This window comes from Cygnus olor, chromosome 11, assembly GCF_009769625.2.
Source record: "Cygnus olor isolate bCygOlo1 chromosome 11, bCygOlo1.pri.v2, whole genome shotgun sequence".
NCBI lineage: Eukaryota > Metazoa > Chordata > Aves > Anseriformes > Anatidae > Cygnus > Cygnus olor.
In genome coordinates, this window is record NC_049179.1 from 3001314 (window position 1) to 3015666 (window position 14353).

The following is a 14353-nucleotide window of genomic DNA, read 5'->3' on the forward strand; positions in this document are numbered from 1 at the left end:
TCAGGTCAAACCACTAGTAATTCAGTGGGTGAAATATCTATACAGGTGGATGTTTCCACACATCCTGGAACTGGTGAGCATAAAGTTACTGTAAAAGGTAAGTTCCAAAGAGCTAATTTTAAAAGGAAAACAACAACAAAGTCCAAAATGTCCAAGCATTAAATCCTAGGTAAAACTTACCAACAATGAAATAACAACTGTTAAGTATTACAGTACTTGTAAAGCTGTAAGTATGCTTCAGGTGATTAGGATTGTACTTCTTCCTTGCTCAACATCAGCAAAAGTTAAGATTAGGCAGGTCAGTACTGTCTTGTGCTTCCCAGTGTAGTCAAGATAAAAAATTTTATATGTAGTTATGGAATTATAAATTCTAACACGACAAAACACGCTTCTGAATTACTTGTACATAATTTAATTTTCCAAAAGCCGTAATAGAGGTGAGTGGTAAACGACTGCACCAAGATTTAAAATGTTCTATTTCTAACAAATAAAATGCCTTTGTTCTGCACAATTTGAATTCCAAAGGAAATCCAGTACCACTCAGATTAGTACAAGTTAATTTTTTAATTCTAGTGAACGTAGCAGACAAAACAGCTGTTAACATAAAGTATTCATAAAACATACATTTATATTTGCTGTTGCTCTAACTGGAAGTAGTGAGAGGTTTTACGTGACACGGAACAGGCAAAGATCCTCCTAGGCTTGCCAGATAGAACCATTTAATATACTGAGTTGGAAGGGAGTGACCCACAAGGACACAGGCTCCACACAGGTCCATCCCAAAATCAGACCTTATGTCTGAGAGTATTGTCCAAACACTTCTCGAATGCCAGCAGGCTCATTGCAGCAACCACTGCCATGGGGAGCCTGTTCCAGTGCCCGGCCACCCTCTCAGTGAAGAACCTTTTCCTAACATCCAGCCTGAACCTAAGTGTAGGTATCCTACGGGAAAGTTCTCAAGGCACCTTTCATTGGTCATACTGGATAATTAATTGGAGCTCTTCTAATAGGATTTTATTTAACTTCATTTCTTTTGTTTCTTTATAGTTGTAGCAATTAATAATCTAAATTGGCAAACAACAGCTATGTTCCGGCCGTTTGTGGAAGTCTGTGTCTTAGGTCCTAACCTAAGTGACAAGAAAAGAAAACATGGAACCAAGACAAAGAGCAACACCTGGTCACCAAAATACAATGAAACTTTCCAATTGTAAGTCTTTATTTGCTGTTAATTACCTATCTTATGCAAGTTTTGCCAGAATGCCTTGCAATTTAACCTGTAAAAACAAAACAAAGTAATAAAATCCTAAAGTTAAGGCTATATACATCACGGTCCATAATAAATAAGATAGTAACTTCAAAACTATTTATTAACTTGTATCTTTGCTTTATCTAAAGATGAATGACAACCACTAAGCTTGCCGCCTTTTAGCTTTCTAGCCTTAACCACCTTTCAGCTGGTTAAAATGTACAATTCATTTCCATACACAGGAATAAGTATTTATTTACCTAGGAATATTTTTACCTAAGTAGTTATCTGGGCTGAAACATTAATTCTTACTGCTAGATTTCTAGGCCATTGAGACTGTTAAGGTATCTAAGTATTTGAAGTATTGTGCATGTGTTTGTTAATGCTAGTATATCTATTGTTTAATCCTCAAAGCAATAAGAAATTTTTCACCTAACCTGGACCTTTACATATAGTATTTCCCACAGCACATCTCTTTAACCTGTTCACTTCTCCTCCCATAACTGAAATCAATTCATTTTCCAACCACACTTCACACACACAGACAGAAAAGAAGGACAGAGTTCATTTTCTCAGTGTCTGACGGTGAAGTTGCTTTTAAGGCTTGTTGCCAGTGATTTTCTTTATCCCATTGCTATAACTGTGATGACAAATAACCTCTAAGAATATAGAGTAGCAAGCTGAGACATATGATCATGAAAGGACAAGCTGAAGAAGGGCACCGTAGGAAAACTGGAGGCAAAGAAAGCTCCATGTCCAAACTCTCAAGTCAGAAAATTCTCACACCCTTTTTAGAACTGTTTCCCACACAGTCTGGGAACCTTAACTCCTTATAGCTGCCTGGGAGGGATGAGGGCATCACCTGAAATCACATCCTGGGCCCTTTTACACAGAAATATTTTTTTCCCAGAAAAATTATATTTAATGCACTGAGATTATGCTGTAAACAAAAGTAGCAATCTCTGAAATGTATATGGAGCAAATATCTCCTTTATTTGTTTGTGGCTACTAAAAGCACACAAAAATAAACTTAAAATGCTGAGTTTCATATACAACTGCATGGATAGAAGAGATTAAAAATAAAGTAAAATGGGAGAACTTATGAAAATCCAAATGAAATTACTCTAAATTAGGTAGCAAATCATCAGTATGCTCAGGCGTTTTCATCTTCATGAATACCACTTTCTTCTAAAAGCTTAGTATGCATCCACTTTTATGTATTCATCTCTGTTGGGACCTGTCTACATAGGGATTACATATAAGCACAAAAACAGTGTACTTTATGAGGGGAAAAGGTGTAGGTGTATTATAAATTCATATTTATACTTCTTACTTATAGCAGTATGACTCTTTTTCTTTCATTACAACTTCAACAAATAACATGGATGTTTCACTTTATGTAGAAAAGGATGTATTCAAATGTCTTTTAGGCCCAGTAACAACAAGCTGCTTAACACTGACTATTAAAGAAAATGAAATATCAAATAAATACCAAACTTTTATTATTTAATCTAAAAATCAGTCATCAATTCAATAGTGCCCTGCCACTCTTAACCTTCAGTAAATTCATAATGCAGTCAGTTGCTGCATTCTGAGCATCTCTATTGTTCTACTTAGAACAACATAGGAAAATAATACTCAATAAAAAAATGGAATTCAATCAGTTGATGTCAAAAATATTTATGAAATATGTTTTCTAGAGGAACTAAGTGTAATTTCAAAGCCATACCTTCTTCCTGAAGCCTGACAAATGATTGCAAGTGTTGCTTTCATAGAAATGCACAGACCCTTTCTATGATTACAGCTTTAATGTTGCTTTTTACATACATCACACAACCTGACACCGTAAAAGTGAGACTGCACCTCACTAGGGTTAGGGTTGCCTATTAGGTACTTCTGTGTTTTAGATTAAATAGAATTATATTTTAAATCTGTTTTCTGAGTACTACCTTGCCCTACATATGCTCCTGTGATCCAGAAAAATGAGTAAAGGATCAGGAAGAATAAAATCAAATACTTGGTGATTTTTAGGAAACAAGCCCCCTTGATATCTATGATACTGAGCATAACAGCTGCTTCTTTCCTGAAGGGATTGCAGTGACCTGCAAATTGAGTATCGACTTCAGGCAGAACAAAGACATAAGCAGGCTGCGTTAGTATTCCCACCGGGGAAATTGCATAACTAGGAACACTTTCTCCAGTTTGGTTTGGCCTGTCAGTAGGTATAATTCTAATTAAGTATAACTAGCCCCTAGGCTTGGGGGGATTATCAGCCATCTTGTGTGTGCTATATATGGCTTTTGGGCCAGTTTTTAAAGTGGCATAGAGGATCTCCAACTACCTTGGAAGAGAATAAATTTTACCCTTAAAAATGAGGTTTCAGAGCTTATTATTTTTATGAAGTTTAAACAAAAGGTTTTAAAACATCTTGGATCTACTGGATAAAATACGCTAAAACAGTGTTCTTGCTGTCATTTCAAAAATAAAGTGATGCTTAAAATTTCTTTTTTCTATCCAGGAACAGTACTTACTGCACTAGTAGTAAATAAAAACAATGCATGAAAATAGCAATTTTAAAAACTGTGATAACATGACGGTTATTTGAAGAAACTGTCATCATAAGAAATGTTTCCTATCAATTTCTCAATGTGATATCTCATTTGTGTTACATTAGAAATCAGTATTCACAGACATCAAGTATAGAATTTTGAGTAAGCAGTACTGTACATCCTCCAGCTAATTTGGACCTGGCAGAATGAACAGAAAGAAAAGTGTAGCTGAGATACATTTTGTCAGTGCAAAACTTGCTTAGAGGTGGCTTTAATCAGATCCACGTGATTGCTCATGGGAAAAAAAAAAAAAAGGCACAAAAAACTAAGGACAGAAGAGCAGTGGCAAATATTGGTGTAGGATTTTACACTGCAGGCACAGAAGTTAGGTTTAGAAAAATAGGTAACTAAAAGCAGAGAAACTGCTTCTACCTACTTACAAATTTCATAGTTATTTAGCCGGGAAAAATGAGCAAAATCTGTAAATCAAAAAGATTTGATTCCTACATATAACGTATGCTATGCCTAAGTGAAAGCTGTCTAATTCATGGATGCCAGTATAAATGTTTTTGTAGTTTTGTAGTTGAATAAAAGATATGGTTATGATAGTTCTGGAAGTAGTTGGACATTTTAGGTACTTTCTAGGGAAAAGTAACAGTGGTTCAGATACTGAAGGAACTGATGAAATTCCCTCCATTTCTGTTCAGGTCAGTGAGGAGAGGGACTGTGTTAACAGTAGCATGTGAAAGGCTAACACGTAGAAATCTGAAAACTAAACAATCATCTGTTGTAGAAAATGAACTACAAAAATGAAACTACCACTAACATTTTAATTCCAACAAGATTTACAAAACATGCTCATTCCTCAGAGGAATTAAACTCATCTCCTTGTTCTAAATTCATCTTGTTCATCCTTGCAGCATTTTGAGTAATGAAGATAAACCAGGAGCCTATGAGCTTCACCTCTCAGTGAAAGATTACTGCTTTGCTAGAGAAGATCGCATTATAGGAATGACAGTTATTCAGCTGCAAAACATAGCAGAGAGAGGTAGCTGTGCATCTTGTTATCCCTTGCTAAGAAATATCTTTGTAGATGAGACTGGATTGACAATTCTTAGAATACTTTCTCAGAGGACCAATGACGAAGTTGCTAAAGAATTTGTGAGACTTAAATCAGAAACAAGATCTGCTGAAGAAATGGCCTAAAATACTCCCATAATGCAAGACTGTCACTGTAACACCATAGATCCAATGCTGTTGTCTGAATAGTGCATGCATGTGAAAATTTGTGGGAATGTTTAATTAACTATGTTTTCAGTGTTTGCCAGTACTTATGTACTACATTTGCAATGTATGTCAAAGAGCTGTATATCTTTTCTACATATTTTGGTCTTTGTTAAAGTAATTGTTCCGATGAAGTGCCAAAACTAAGATTAAGAGTAAATAATACACTATATCACTTAATGTTGATTTTGCTTCATCACAATCCCTTTAACATTTATTAATAAATAGCTTTTTCAATTGATAATTAAGTTGTCTCTGTTAAACCACTATGTTGCCTATTCTAAATTATCTCCCATATTATTATTTAAGAAAAGATTTATCTAATTTTCTTCAAACTATCATTTTATGATAGCCTAATTTTAGGCATCCTACTGATAACTTTTTCTATCATTACTACAGATGCAGTTACTTATAGAAGTGTTTGTAATTTTATAATTATCGATATAAAGTAATGATTTTTGCATAAAAACTGAAAAAGGATGGAAATATTTTATGCTAATTTTTTTCCAACCTTTCATAAATATCACTGTGAAGAAATGCTGTTCAAGCAAGTTCTCAAGAAGCTGCGCTTACTGTTTGTTACTGATGTTTGATATCTTGAGATAACTTTGTTCTTCAAAACTGCCAAGGTAATATCATATTTATATTAAAAGGGTAAGTCAGTATCTGTAGAAAAATACTGTCATACAGTACAGTATATGTGCTTTAAAAGTCATTTTAAAAATACATGTAGAAGGGTTAATAGTTTGGAATACATAAAGTTGGGTTGTGGTTTGTTTCTAGAAACGTTTATGAAAAGTAACAATGCTGTTAGCATTTTCACTCAGTTATTAATGTTGCTTTACATACTTAGCTGTAACACCAGTTAAGTGCTTTGTTTTGGGGGGGGGGTGATTTTGGCTTTTTCATTGTTTGGATTGGGTTTTTTTTTGTTTGTTTTGTTTTTTATTAGAAAAGATCAACAGTTTGTACTTATGCAACATTACTATGTATTGCACTAAAGCAAACTCTGTGTCCTGTAAATATATTTAGTGATAAATTGTAAAATAAAGTACAAAAAAAAAACCTGCCTCGATTTATACCATTTGATATTTATATTCCTATAGGTTATAATTGCATGTGAAGCCAATGTAGTGGGTTACAATACAGCATTTTAATATATCAAAACATGATTTCCACTGTCTAGCACCTTGCTCTTTTATAAGTGTAATATCTCATGTGTCACATTTATAATAAATGAGGTACACATTTTGTTAATGTATATAACATTCTGTAATAATGCACACAATACAGATATAATGTTCTGTAATATTACAATACACATATAATATTCTTTAATAACACACACATTTGTCATTGTTTTTAGTTACAAGCATCTCTAACACAGGTTGAGGTTTTCAGCTTAGGGCAAAAACTAATAAAAGAAACAAAGGATATAAAGCTAGTATAGTTGATTCCAGTCTTCTAAAACGCAGTATACAGCTCCACATAGGTTAAACATTCTTGCCAGGATATCCTTTCATAAAATATATAGATGAGATTTTAAGAACGTCTTTCAACATCCTTTATCCTCCTCAAGACCAATAATTAGATTTGCCGGAAGTATACGTATAGATATTTAGATAAGACCAGGACAGCTTTTAGAGTTAACAATACCTTACTAAGATCATGGGGTAGTTATCAGTGAATGCCCTGCTGATTTGTATGCAATGCAGAATGTATGAAAGAGTGAGATCTTGATTTTTTTTTTTTGTATTGTCTTTAAAAAAAATAATTTGAGAACATTTGCCTAACTCTAGTGAACGAACCTGAGTGAACTGACAGCTATTTTTGGCAGTTTCACTTCTCAGTGACAACCGATGTAATCAAAATTCAAGTTGAAATTCCATTTGTGTTTGTTTGTTGAGAATATTAGTATATATACATAAGGAAATAACAAGAAAGAAAGGGAAGAAGAGTAAAATTGATTTGAGAACAAGTTCTCAGAGAACAGTTACTAAATGGACGCCCATTTGATATGCATCTGGGTAAACAAATACATTTAGAGAAGCCTGGAATATGACAGAAATTCAAATTAACCAGTATACTTAGAACTGACATATAACTCAGTTCAATAAGGCTTAAAAGAGAATATTTGGTCTTTTCTGTTTAGTTTTACAGGATGGAAATGTAAGAGGGAACCGAACTACATTCTCCTCAGCATGCTTCACAGCTAAGATCTGACAAAAAAAATGAATTAGTAATGCCTGAATTAAATACATAAATATAAGATAAAAACAAACATTGAGTCTAAAACAACTGATTTAGTGTAGGCCACAGCACCACCTTCAATCTTCACGCACCCAAAAAATTCCAGGTGCCCTAAAACTCCACCGAGCTAGACACCAAAAAAGATTTGTCTCATGCCATATCTGAATGGCACCCATGTTATGACTTCTTTTATATCATATATGTTGAAAGTCATTGAAAATTGCAAGAGACATTTTACTGAATTGTAAACAATTGTGGAAAGTTTTTCTGTGTCCTGGAAGAATCAAGAGATCCTTTGTGAAGAATTCAGAAAATATTTCTCTCATTCTGTGAACCTCCATATCTTCTTTGACCTCCAAGAGGAAATCTGTCGGCAATTTATTTAATGATTTATTTAAATGTGGAATTTCGGTATCATGCCATCATATCTTGGGAGAAGAGTTTGCATCTCATTTCTGATTGTAGAACACAAATGACCTTTTACCATTTTTAAAACCACATTCAGGCTGTAGTTATCCTTGCAAAGGTCTGAGGATTTCAAACTAGCTACAGAGATGAAGTAGGCCAAAAGTTGGGTAGCAGGTTCTAGTTTTAGGTTTGGATACAGAGCTGTGGAAGCACTAGTTAACACACACAACTGACTAGCTAAGATGTTGGGAGAGAATTGGGAAATTACACAAATATGGCAACCAGGCTGATTTTTCTGACAACTGACATTTATAAAGGATCCACCCTCCCCTCAACATTATGGAGTAACACGCTTGCAACCCCTATTACTTATTTATCCAGTAAATGCATTCTCTGCCTATGGTTTTATGTGCTATACCTGTCCCTGAGTCCAGAGGTGAATGTGAGCTGCAAATTCCCCAGCAGCATCCAGGAACCGCTTTTCAGCCATGGCCCAACCAACCACACAGCGCACCAAGGTGCGGAGAGAGAGACCAGCTCTCTAGAAATGAGTGCCAGCCCTCTGAGCTGTGGTAGTACAAACAGGTGTAAGTGATCTCCAGAGCACAGAGATGCATTATCTTTGCAATTACTTTCATGGCAAGCACTAAATACCTTTGGGGAAAAAAAAAAAAAAAAAAAAAAAGACTATTTGCATGCTGACCTACCCTGTCCTACGGCTTTTTTTTTTTTAATATATCAAAATTATATCAAAAGACCAAAACAACCCTAAGAAGTGAATCTAGCCAAACATTCAACCACATGCAATACACTCTCCCGCTTCCTAGACAACAGCAGCAATCACTTTTTTTTTTTTTGCAGAGCTTCATTTCCAAAAGTAGGAAATTCTGTTCTTCAAACAAACTCAACTCAGTCCTACACCATTAATCCTGTCTGATTCATAATCAGCTTTTTTTTTTTTTTTTTAATACAACAGGGAAGTTGGCTTCTATTTGGGTAGCTAGTGAGCCCTTCCATAAAGCCAATCAGTAACACCAATAATAAAGTTACGTTATAAACCCATTTCCTCATAGATCGTGCTTGTGCATGTTACTTGCATCACTAGCACAGGCTTACACAGGAGAGAAGGGACTAAAGCACCAAATGCATACCCTAGAATCACAAAATAAGTTGGAAGGTACCTCTGGAGGTACCTTCTGGTCCACCTTATCCTCAAAGGTGGACCAACAAAAACAGGCTGTTACCATGGAAAACTACAAAAGCAGACATCTTCAGGTTCCGCACCTTAAGAGAGGTGTAATTAGAAGGGTAGGCTATGACAAGCCTAACAAATGGCTCAGCTGTACTTGTGACATAAGGCAAACCAGACCTATAAACAGTAGCTTCCAAGGCTAACTTGAAGTTGAGACTCATACAATTAGCATTGTTGCCTTATAAGAGTGATAGTTACATAATCTGTCCAAAGTCTCTGCGTAAAGATCTTTCATTACAAAAACAAGCAATAATAAGATTAGAATATGACTGAGTTTATAGATTTAATCATTACAATTATTACTAATCAAGGATATAGTTATTTGGTTTAAAACTCCCCAATAATCCACAGCTGTCCAAAGGCAGCTATAAGGACATCTAATTTCTAACATTTACTGGTTTACAGTAAGGAGACTGCACAGAATTTGTGGAAACATTTAATACCTTCTGCATGCCCTCTGTAATTAAATATTTATTTACAATAACTTTAATTCTGATTACGCCATGTGTCAATGTACTTAAAAGAAAACCACATATCTAAGTTCTCGCCTCTTATTCAAATTGAGAAAAAAGTTACATATAAAGTATACATGACAGGAGAATAATGTGGATATTTGAAACTATAAGTTTCAGGAGATGATAAACCAACATACATAAAAGGAAAAGTAATATTTTTCCTCAGCAAGAGAAATCCAACTTGAACTTTTGGAGTTAACATCAGTGAGAGGCTCTGGACCACATAGAGGCTGTGCATACTGGACAGCTCCATGTGAAAAACCGTCCTGACAACTAGTGTGCAAAATTAGTGGAACAACTGGTGTCAAATAGGAAAAAAACTCCAACAGATTATCAACAAAATTACTTAAACTTGAAAAAAAGAAATACTTATTTACAGTGCTTCATTATTCTATTTTACTGGTTTCCACTGATATTCTCATGACAGTGATGGTAGAAATCAAATTTGTAGACAAGTACTGAAAACAAAGGGAAAATTTACCATTATCACATTACTCTGAATTAAGTACCCATTTCATACAAATCCCTTGAAAAATAAAGAAAAGACCTGAACAAATATGTGGCAAACAAATAACTGTATTAATTTAAATTCAACTAGCAGACATGATTAACATAAATGGATTCAGCATTATTTGTAAATACAGCTGGGCAAGTCTTAAAAAATATTCTGCAAGTGTCATTCAGTTGTTTAGACATGCTTATTTTGATGGTATTTTCATATCATTTGTATTTGCCTTTTGCCATCATACTTATGTGATTGAGCTGCACTACCAAAAATTCACAGAAATAAATTTTCAGGAAAAAAACTGATTTTAGAAGACATAATAAAAAGATCAGAATCGGAGACAAGCATTAGACTGTGACTAATAAGCAGAACTGGGATATTAAAAAAGATGTCACTACAAGTATTTGTTGATATAAAGAACCATTGAAACATGTATCTGGAGAATATATCTGTGCACACAAAGTATAAGTTAATTTGTAAATGATGAATCTACACACTCCTACAAAATCTAATTTGATGACAAACCCAATCAAGAAGAAAATCAACAAAAGGATCTTTTAAAACCAATTATATAGCTGAAAAATCAGTTCGTCTACACAAACTGCTCCAAAAATAAGCTACAGTTTACCACCACCTTGCCATTCAGCAAACACATTTCAAACACGGGAGCAATTAAAGCTGCCATACACAATTCCATGGGAATTTCATTAAATAATCACCACAGAATATGAAATAACATGTGGGTATACTGTAAACTTTGTAGCAAAAGACATTAAAATATCATAGGTTAACTTTCAACTGAATGCAACTTATTCAAGATAGTCAGAAAAAGATAATCCAAGGACAAAATGGAAGTCTGTTCTTTACTATTTTTTTGTTACGTCTACTACAGTACTGACTCCAAGTCCTACCATCCACTATATGAGACCTATATGAACACTGCCAGTCTTGTAAGCTAAAACAGATGCAACCAGCTCTCCCAGTACCCAACTATTTCATGTCTGTCTTGTTTTGTGGTGAAGTTTCTTAAAAAGGTTTGAAGGCAAAATATATATTTTTAACAACTTTCTAAAGCTACCCAGAGGGTATCATGTTTAGACCAGTATGTCTTTCATTTCTTTACTACATGATAATTTCTGAAAGGCAGCTTAGGAGGACAACTACAATCTCACAAATTCAGGAATGTTAATATGTACAGCTAATGATTTAATTCAACAATTTAAACATACAGAGAGAATATAGTGTTGAACGCTACAACTAAAATTTTCAAAGCTCCGGAACTACCAGAAAAAAAAAAAAAAAAGAAAAAGAAAACTATTTCCTGCTGACGGTAATAAACTCAGTTCACCTTAGAAATAAGTCCTTGATATATCATCTGCAAGCAGCATACTGAAGGCCAGACCACTGTAAGTGATAAGCACTGACCATAAAACAGACTGCTCAAAAGAGTCATACTGTGCCTTACTTCCCAGCCTCTGCTCAAGAAAAAAAAAATCAAAATCCTGAAGTTGATATATACTATATACTGAATGGACCGTAAAAGTTTGCATGAAAAAAAGAGAGGAACTCTGATGATTCTGCGTTGACTTGGGGTCTCACATAATTTAGTACCTATTCTTCTACATTTTCAGAATACTCTTACAAGTTCCAGGGAAAGAGAAAAACCCAGAGTGAGTGACGGGCTATAGAAGACAGCTTACTGAGACATTCACAACTCTGCTCTGTAAGCTGTACGTATGCTGTTGTTTGACTACATACATAACGGGTAAAACACATACGTTGGTAAGCACAACTGACTTTATCAAAGTTGCAAGGGAACAGTGAGGCAAAAAAAAAAAAATTCAGAGAACCATCTTCACTTGCTCTAAATACACATAAGCATGCTGACACAGCTCTTGGTTCTCTGCAGTCTTTTTCTGCAGTCAATGAGACACCTCTAACTTGGATTCCTTTAAAGTCCAAGAGGTCCCACATATTTTGTTCAACATTTACCCATTTAAGAAGGAATTTTTTTGTTGCTGAGTGATGACAGTTGGCACCAATGTGGATTACGCCTCCAAGTCTGAGGTCATGACACTAGGAAAACAAATGCAAGACTCTGACTAGCAGCATCAAAAAATGAAAAGGAATTGCCAAAATATGCACCAAATAGTACAACAGAAATGGAAAATTACCATATACTCAGTAGGCTCCCCTTCCTCCGGATAACAGTCTCCCAGATTTCTTCTCCAAGTAGAGATGGCACTGTATGTACACGATGCCTGCTACCTTGACATTAGCTGGTAATAGATGGCAGGGCTTTGTCCATAAAACCACAGAGTTTATACGCATTATACAGCAGTCATACAGAAACAGTAATACATGTAACCTGAATGCACAGAATACCTGCACTATTATGTTTTAAATTTCTTAAAGACCACTGTTTTAAGATTTTAAAGAGATAAAAAGCAAAAATGCAAGCCATTGCCTTGCTTTGGTGTTACAATTGAAATGATACAGTGCAGATAACTGTGATCATTATCAATCAGGTAGAAGAAAGGACCTTGAAGACAAGGGGCTGTTTCTGACAACATGGGAGGAATCTCAGCAGGAGAGAGGGGATGAGAAGACCGCGTTACAGGTGAAGGGCAAAACGGCATGAGTAATGGGATATTTTACAGAGAGATGGGAGGGAAACATGACCATCTTCACAATGCAATTAGCCACTGAAGTATTTTTTTTTACTTAGTAGCCTTCACTGAATTTTCTCCAAGAGTATGGAGAGACAGTCAGAAAAAAAGATGGAGACGAGGAAGAAGAGATTCAGAGTAGGGCTGACATGACATCCAGCTTCAGATTGCATTCCTTTTGTACCAAGTCTGGATACATGGGTTCTGCCCTTCCCTACCCATTGTTTGTTAAAAAATAAAATAAAAAAATAAATAAAATAAAATAAGATAAAAAAATAAAATAAATAAAAAACACCACATTCCCAGCCTGGACGCCATCACAAACAAGTTCAGGTTAAAGACTGCAGAGATTATTTCCCCGAGTAATATACAGACAAGACACAACAGCATTAACTAAGTGGGATATTCTCCTGAGGAGCCTGAGAAACAACAGCAGTTTTCATGTAATGATGCATCAACGTATCAACATGCTAATTTGCACCTACGTGACGATGTTAAATCAATATGCCCTTTGAACAATATCATCTTTTCCTATGTAATTTGTGAGAAGAAGCTCATGTCAGACTGAGCTTCCCCAGCATTCTGACTGCTATGAAACTAAGTCAAGTCCCTCATTCTCCCCTACTCAGCTTGTCATTAAAGAAAAAACATTGCAGGAGCCCCTGAAGTCAAGAGCAGCAGTGAACTTAGCTCATATCAGATACGCTCTATAATGTCCAATAGCCTGTATAATTGCAGCACATCTTCTCTCTACTGCAGAGAACTTCATTTCTGATCAGGGAGAAATTACATTGCAGAAAAAATAGAAACCAGAAACACTGTTTGCATAAATGCAAACAAATACTAAAGGATTTACTTACTGTATTTTTACCAGGTGAAAACAAAGAGTATGACTGAATACATGTTCTTCTCTGTCACATACACACAAAAGCAAAGCTTACATACATTTATTGCATGAACTGAATCTCTTTTCTATTTACAAACTATTTATAAACAGCTTGCAGTTTTGGCAAATATTATTTAGACCCATTAGCAAAATCTGTGAGAAGGGTTTAAATCTCTGTTGATGACTGAGATAGCTGTTTAGGCTAGCTCCAGCTGAAAGGGTCTTCCTATCTGTCTCAACGCAACAGCTAGAATCAGCTTACTGAAACAGAGAAGTGGGTTAAGATCCACTGCTTCAGACAATAGTTCTGTCAGTAAACACAATTAACTGGAACACTTGGAGAACATCTATCTTTATGCAGAGGCTAAGTGAGCACATCAGGAAACGAACATCAATATTTCAAGGAACAGTCATATTTGCATGACTGTATCAAAAGTATCACCAATCCAAAGTCCAAAACAAGATACATTGCAATAGAACAGAGAAGGAAGTGCAGAAGTAAATGAGAAAGGCTTTTTTGTGTAACAGAGACTGCACAACTCTAAATCAGACCTGTCAGCTGGAGAGTCCTTTGAGACTCTTAAAATGTAAATTATTTAGACAACTAACTGACAGAGGATAATTATCAGATATCTGTTCCAAGGTGACCGTGACTATAAGAAAGAAAAAAAAAACACTTCAGACCAGATTGTGAAGGAGATCTAGCGGAGGAACACAGTTCTAGATGTTCTAGATGCACTTAGAGATTCCATGAGAGGAACAAAATTGATTAGATATAAATCAATTACA

General features: G+C 35.2%; 1 protein-coding gene and 1 long non-coding RNA gene across 12 annotated transcripts in view; one reads left to right on the forward strand and one right to left on the reverse strand.

The window, feature by feature from the left end:
• UNC13C (unc-13 homolog C) overlaps positions 1 to 6152 on the forward strand; it is a 222125-nt gene extending 215973 nt beyond the window's left edge. For all 10 annotated transcript variants that reach the window (XM_040569745.1, XM_040569746.1, XM_040569747.1 and 7 more), the window contains 3 exons: positions 5 to 97; positions 1048 to 1207; positions 4716 to 6152. In XM_040569745.1, the coding sequence (XP_040425679.1) occupies positions 5 to 97; positions 1048 to 1207; positions 4716 to 5001 (539 nt within the window). In that variant the 3' untranslated portion in view covers positions 5002 to 6152. The remainder of the gene's footprint in view (positions 1 to 4; positions 98 to 1047; positions 1208 to 4715) is intronic.
• Positions 1 to 14353, reverse strand: part of LOC121075951 — a 52215-nt gene that overhangs the window by 13850 nt on the left and 24012 nt on the right. The gene's annotated exons all lie outside the window — the stretch shown is intronic.